The 7213-nt window shown below is 42.8% G+C and overlaps 1 protein-coding gene across 2 annotated transcripts; it reads right to left on the bottom strand.

Annotated features, from left to right (window-relative positions):
* Positions 1–222: 222 nt before the first annotated feature.
* On the bottom strand, positions 223–4542 carry LOC147619736 (uncharacterized). 2 transcript variants are annotated; one of them, XM_086825567.1, is made up of 7 exons: positions 4111–4511; positions 2203–2262; positions 2021–2099; positions 1682–1940; positions 1425–1604; positions 1013–1168; positions 223–758 (listed from the first exon to the last, which is right to left on the bottom strand). In XM_086825567.1, the coding sequence occupies exons 2-7, from the start codon at positions 2225–2227 to the stop codon at positions 600–602; spliced, it is 858 nt and encodes a 285-aa protein (XP_086681693.1). In that variant the 5' UTR covers positions 2228–2262; positions 4111–4511; the 3' UTR covers positions 223–599. The 2 variants fall into 2 exon arrangements, with proteins under 2 accessions (XP_086681693.1, XP_086681692.1); XM_086825566.1 differs by having other exon boundaries at positions 2021–2262; positions 4111–4542.
* Positions 4543–7213: the final 2671 nt, after the last annotated feature.

The following is a 7213-nucleotide window of genomic DNA, read 5'->3' as shown; positions in this document are numbered from 1 at the left end:
ACTTCAGCAACAAGTCCTCTCACTATACTTCAGAACATTTTCTTCGTTTGAAAATTGTCATTGCTTTGTTACTTGACTATTTATCCATTTTAGTATTTGTTTTTCAAGAGGGGGTCGCAAGCTCAACAAGCCGAGCTACGACCTACATTTGCTTGAGTCATGCCCGTGCATTTGCACGAGCTACTCCACTAGTCACCCATAATGATCACAAAAAAACTTGGATACATGGAAATAAAACTTAATTCTCTTGAAAAAATTTAGCTGCCTCATTTTTGGCACGTCCAAAAATATGAGTTTACAAGAATAACCCAAATTTTAGAAAGCCTTGAAGAAGGAATGCAAGATTGTACACTGAAGCCGGAGCTGTTCTAGAGATACAAGACCTTGCCACTGAACATCCACGACAGCCCTATTTCATTCATACAAAGTTTCTATGTAATGTTTGCACTAATGCTGAAGATGGATGGCCTTATTAATTAATGGGTGATTGTTGCCCAGCCCCCTCCAAGGATCAAAATGTCTTGATCCAGGTGAGCTGATATCAACCCACACCCATGTCTCGTACTAAAAGCATTGCCTACTCATGTTGTTGACCCTTTTCAGTACACAAAAGACTCATATTTTGTTCCTTTAAGCCGCTTTGAGAGATCCACCCAGTTTTCTATCTGATCAGATAGGGGAAGGGTGTGTATCTTGACATGCTTACTCTCAAGTTTTCTCTGTTTGACATGTAGAAACTCTTGAACCCTCTTCAGCTCCTACATTTAAAAAAAAAAAAAACAAGGCAAACATCCCCTTCTTTAACAAAGTCCTTGCATGTGATACTGCATTAATTACCACCGCAGGCCCTTGCAAGTATGCATCCCATCCTAGTATATATATGTAGTATATAATCAAAGTGTAAAGTGTGACCATAGATTCAATCTATACCGTCAATTGAACCTAGTGGTCTATATCGAAATAAGAAAAGCTTTGCTTGCTTATTATGTGTAGGAGCAAGAGATGAACTCACTTGTGGGCTCTTGACAAGATCCTCATAGTACAAAACCATGTTGTGAGTGCCGTTGAAAGAAAACTGTGCATCCATCATGATTTCCTCTATGCGTTTCAAGTAGGCAATCAGTGACGTCAAGTTTACTAGTGGCTTGTATTCGGCAAGTAAATTTGCCTGCAAATCATCGACAAAAATGCCATGACACCATATGCAAATATGCCAAGGTTCCAACGACATGCCAAGCAAGACCCCAACCTACTAAACTTTCCTTAATAATGGGACTAACAGCAGCTAATTAATCATGATCAGCAATGCTTGCATGGGGTACATCAGATCACATAACCCATCAATCCTGGATATTATTTGAGCCAAAATACATGCTTTTGTCCATGACATGGTGGACAATCGATGTGATTGGCATGCTACCTACCTCTTTCTCGGAGTGCACATGAGCACGATGGGTTCCGTTTAGCTGCTTTGATTCTCGATCGAATGTGTTTGCTAGAATAGAGACATAACGTCTCAGAATGTTCCGGCGAAAGAGGAAGATAACCGAGACTGACTTATCCTTCAGGTATGCTGCGATTTCTCTTTTGTATTCCATCAAACCCTGCCATGTGAAGCATCGCATCAGCATATCCACATACATAAGAGGTTGCATACGAACAGCACCACACACATACAGACCTGATTAAGCATCCATTTTAGGCCAACAGCAGCCGTGCACTCGTCCTTAGAGGCACTACTAACCCAATCGAGGTTATACACAGTGTCCAGAATCTTCGTGATTGTTGACATGTTCTCCCTCCTCTTATCCACTGAGAAAACTTCACCATGAGAGCTTACGTTCGGATGACTATTTAGTAGCGTCTCAAACCACCCGCTACCCGATCTTTGCATAGAAAAAATCACAAAATAATGTACAGGTGTGCACCTACACTCCTTCCTGTAAATCATTCTGTGTAAATGAGGTCCCTTTAACACGAATGCTTGCAAGGGTATAAAGAAAAAGAAATACCTACATACCTATCAAAGGTTTTGGGTTGAGGGTAGTGTACAGCATTTGCTATATAAGCATTGCCTTCCAAACAGGAACTCTTTATTCCTGCTTTGCCAGAAACCGAAGAGTCAGTTCTGGCTTTGTGGTGCAATATTGGTCTTTTGACACTGGATATACACATGTACATCCCGCATAATCCAACAAATACCAGCACAGAAAGCTTCCATAGACATGTGGTTTTCTTGTACAGCAATCTTTGAGTCAGTTCCTGCATAAGAAACAAGCAAAACATAGAGCAATGGAAAGATGAAACTACAAGAGTGCAAACTTAGGCACACCACATGTACGAGGCTACAATAATGGGCTTCATCCTAAAACTTCATGTATCACCCACGAGATAATCATGGTTACAATGCCCACCCAGGTATCTTTCCACCCTCACCATCAAGTCCACCTTATACAAAATGATAGTTGCAAGGCCTTGCATAAGCACCTGACATGACTTCCAGCAAGACAAAAGCTTCTTTGATCATTCACTTCAATAAGGTTAGCGTATTGCCATGTCAGCACATCAACATGTCCTTTGGCTGCAGCAGGTATCTGAGTAAGATACGAGGTCAGATATGGGCAGCTGGTCTAGCGTTTGGGACAGCCGGACACAAGGACCACCAGGTAGACAGCAACGTGCCCAAGATCTCCAGGTGTGCACAGTCATGTGCATTCATTGGGCTGTGGACCAGATCGACCACAAGGCAGCCCGATTTTTTTTTGGGGCTGTGGATACAGCCCACCCAGAAGATAGCCAAGACACCCAGTATGGACACCTTTATGGAAGAGTGGTGCGTGGATATGTGGGCTCATCACGCAAGCCCGAACACCCGAACACCCAAAGCCCAGAATGTCGGGCAGGAGACCTCAGGCACCCTTCTGGGGCCTCGGGCTCCAAGCTTGCCAAGACCACACCCAAGCTAACCCTTGAACAGAAAGCCCTTTCTTGGACCCAACCGAAAAGGCTCAGTCTTAGCGCGAAGGTTGCTGTTTTTTGGTGCCACAGTGTGGGGCACACTTTCCGCAAGAAACCGGCAGAGGAAAAACATTTCCAATAAAACCAAAAACCAAGATCCCTTGTGCAACTCCCCAAGCTCAAGTTCCCTTGAACTAAGCTCTGTGGTGGAGAAGAAGGGCCCGTGTTCAATCTTTCTCTACTGCTTCAATCCATTCGAAGTGTCTTAATTGGTTCTGGTTTAGACTACACCAATTCTTTGAGGAAAACCGAACCCTCTTGATTTTGTTGTGAGCTCTTGCAAGGAGTCATGTTATTGATAAATGCAACCACCACCCAGTAAGCCTAATGCTGTCGAAGCACAGTTCCCTCTGTCATAGCCACTGATCTGCTGTCAGTTTCCCAGAGGTCATAGCTACTTGCAAGAAAGCTAAACTTCTTGCAATCATGTACAAGTCATGTCTCTTCTGTAACTCTACGCCCAAATGACACTGGTTAGCAAAACTCCATACAGTCATCCCATTGCAAGGGCAATCAATCATAGCATTGAATGTCCATGCTAGTGCCCAATTCCACTCGAGCATGCAATTAACAAAGTGCAGGCTGGATTAGAACTAGAGAATGCGTGTGGACAGCCACTCTACAAGTCGTCGGACCTCAACACATCAGCTGGTCAGAGCCGACTATGTCAGTGATGGTGTCCATCTATAAGCGTTCTCCGGCATACGTACATCACATGTCCCGGTGCCCCGCTTCCGCACTGGGGTAGTCAGGGTCGACCACATTTTTTAACCATCACGACCTGTCGCAGGCAAAAGTAAGTTTTTGCATCAAGGCTATTATTTCATCCCTCACATACCATTGGAGAAAGGGTGCACTGGGCTGTCCCATTGGTGGATGGGAATGGTGGTTGCTATGTTAACCTTGATCTATCTGCCCATGTTATATACGTGTTCTACTACATCTACCTCTAAAATGGATTGGTAATGTACAGCAAACCTACAAATTGTAATGATTCCGCTTGATTTGAAATTGTCAATGCTAGAACGTGATCTGGGCTTTGGATAGGATACCTTCTACTACTCAGAGATGAAGGGGATGGGTCGAGCTTACCTTGCAGCAAGGCTTGCTGTTCAAGAGGGCTGCCAAAAAGTGCTGCTTGATTGGGGAATCTATCACGCCCTGCATCGCCCTGCCTCAGCTGACAACTCTGCAACAATGGTGGCCTCGAAGTGGAAGCCAGGCGGCGAAGGCTTGATAAAACAAAGCGCTGGTTTTTTCAGTTTTAGCTCCGAAAAGGGAAAGGCCAGGGGGCACGGCCATTGCCTAGCAGGCAATAGCTGTTATGGAGACAAAGGCCAGATTGGGAAGCGCGCATCACATCAAAGATTTGGAGCTGTTGTTGGGATTAGCGGTCAAACGAGTTTTCGGGAACTTCGACATACAGGCAATCGTGCAAGGTGAAGCAAATAGGGTTTCGAGATCTACGACACCAATCGTAGAGAGAGAGAGAGAGAGAGGGGAGGAGAGATTCTATTTGGCGGGAGATCGTTCGCGCCACTTGCCGGCCAATTGGATAAAGTTTATAGAAGGGCGGGTTCACAACCGGCCGACGTGAATCGCATCCCGGCCACAAAGGCGGGTCACCTGCAACAACCCTCAACCCTTGGGGTTTGAACCTTCAACCTAAGACCCAACCGTGTGAGTGCTTAAAGTTTACTAGTACTCAACCCGCACGTTGCTGCGGTATGTCAAATACATTAAGAAGCAAAACGCAGCAGTAGAAGCCAGAATACAAAGGGTCAAATCAGGAATGGAAGCCCGAATACGAAGGGTCAAATCAGACATGGAAGCTCGAATACAAAGGATCAAATCGAAGGGATTTTTTCCTCTTATCTTTTAGAAATCTAGGATTTCTTTTTTCTGGTGTGAACTGGCTGGCCACCATCCCTGCCCTGTCTCACACCCCATCTGACCCCACATAATCTGATGTGATATGTTGATATTTGCTAATAATATATATAATGTAATCGAATAATCCTTGAGCTTGTTCCTTTTTTCGATTTGTTAAGGAGAAACGCACTCTTTCACCCTTTTGTGGGGTGAGGGGAAGGGGTGGGCCAGAATCGAACTCGCAAGCTCAGAGGAGAAGGGCACCACCTTAACCACTCGGCTATCGTCCCCATTCCCCGTCCTGGAGCTTGTAAGGATGAATAAATATGTCGTTCTAAGCTTACCCAGGCTAGATTTACACTCACCCTAAAGTGATTTCATATCAAGGCATCATATTGACATGGCAGCCATTTAAAACCCAAATTTCACATTGGCCAACAATCATCTGTGTAAGTTAAAAGGATTATGATGCCCTCTACAACCTTCTCAGCTAAGCTTTATACCACCCCACTCAACCATTCTAGAGAGTGGAGGTTGTATTTGGAACCACCATCCTTGGAGGGTCGTGTCAAGGACCTTAATTCTAGAATGAAGTTGTCTTTCATAACTAACATTGGGAAAAAATATTTGTAATTATTTCCTCCATTTAGCATTTAGGTTGTGCGATGTGAACCCAACAACAAGAGTAAACACTAATGAGTATAGCTCACAAATAACCTCGTGATGCGCTTGAAGAGCCCACCATCCATGACTCACCAAAAATTTGCAATTACATGTTTGAAAAATACACCATTCAATGCAAAAATAAGCCATATAAGACACTTGATACACATAGCATTAACCACCCTTTAGTGAATGGCGATTTTCTATCCTAATCTAAAAATCACATAGCCACCTATCCACCTAAATGATAACTCCTTTAAACTCTAACTTATGCGGACTTTTTTTTTTACTTTTCAAACTTAAAGCATTACTCCAATATGGGTGCCAAATTTTCCATGGCATTAATTAATTACTTGAGAGAAGAGAACCTTAGAAAAAAACTAGAGTGAATATGGGGGCCAAAACCTTAGAAATTAGAGTCAATATGGGTTTGACATGTGACAATGAGAATGAATTTTCTCGAATGAATGCTGTGCAAAACGTGTAAGAGATGGAGAGAGCGTGAAGAAAGAGAGACACCGATTTTGAAAGAGGGGAGATGAGTGTGGAGGGAGAGATGCTATGTGAGCCTGAGAGAGAGGGAGAGAGAGATGAACGTGGAGGGAGAGCTCACGTGTAAGCTTGAGAGAGAGGGACAGAGCGCACAAATGGAGAGATGTTGGGAGAGAGCGTGTGAATAGAGAGAGATGCTGGCTGAGCTTGAGATAGGGGTAGTTGAGAGCAGAGGGAGCATGGAGAGAGGCCAAGTGAGCCAGACAGGCACACCTCAGAGAGAGGGGGAGAGACAATGGCCTAAGAGAGTGAGAAGCGAAGGTCGAAACCTTTGCTTCTCATATTCATTAATTAATTAATATGTATATCGCATGAATATGTATAGTGAATACAAGACTTGCTAGTTTTTTCTTGCCTCCCCCCCCCCCAAATTGATGTTTACAAATGTGTAAAGCATTTACATGTTTGATAGCTTACTTGAAATACATAGAAAAATAACAATGTCATGTTGTAAAGGTTGGTCAATCTTAATTCTCAAAGTGATTATATTGTTTATAAACTTTCAACATAGGGCTTGTTCCAAATTCCAAATTCATAATGGAAATATGAATTTGAAACACACAAAACACCACTTTCAACTGCTTTTTTCTTTCAACCAATATTAGTAAATAAACTAATGAAGATCTAGAACTCAAAAGAAGACATAATTCCATGATTATAATTACAATAAATAATTTTCTCTTTGATAAAAAAAAGGGCAATGAAGATTTCAGTTAGGATATCACTATGTCAACCAAGGAAAAAGCAAACTAAACCTCGAGGTTTTCTAGCACTAACTCCCAATTCTTGATATTTTTTGGTAGCATATAACGTGTTAAAGGAACTTCGAAAATGACATGCAATACAACCTTGAATATGATGCATGGGGCGAACATGGCAATCAAGCCACATAGAGTTGAAAATTCTTCTACTTTCAAAGTCAACCTTTTACTAGTGTTCTTAACCCAAGACATCACTCAAGTTGAGACTAGGCTCTTCAATAGGACACAACACCACATGTATTCCAAGAGAACGTGCCTCATATTTTCAACAAGCATAAGTCCTTAATAAATTAGCTAGTGAAGACTCTAAGCAAGTTTGTGCTTACACAATTGAAGGAAGCAAACGG

This window comes from Cibotium barometz, chromosome 32 (assembly GCF_041138505.1).
Source record: "Cibotium barometz isolate CiBa-2024 chromosome 32, ASM4113850v1, whole genome shotgun sequence".
NCBI lineage: Eukaryota > Viridiplantae > Streptophyta > Polypodiopsida > Cyatheales > Cibotiaceae > Cibotium > Cibotium barometz.
The sequence above is the reverse complement of the archived record's forward strand: the minus strand, read 5'-3'. Positions and strand labels throughout refer to the sequence as shown.

What these genes read in the sequence shown, in the direction of transcription:
- LOC147619736 (XM_086825566.1), bottom strand. Translation starts at nt 4,185, where the DNA reads ATGCAGGGCGTGATAGATTCCCCAATCAAGCAGCACTTTTTGGCAGCC. An exon ending in ACAGCAAGCCTTGCTGCAAG is followed by an intron (nt 2,263 to 4,110) that starts GTAAGCTCGACC and finishes TTTCTTATGCAG; the next exon opens with GAACTGACTCAAAGATTGCT. An exon ending in ATGTGCACTCCGAGAAAGAG is followed by an intron (nt 1,169 to 1,424) that starts GTAGGTAGCATG and finishes GATGATTTGCAG; the next exon opens with GCAAATTTACTTGCCGAATA.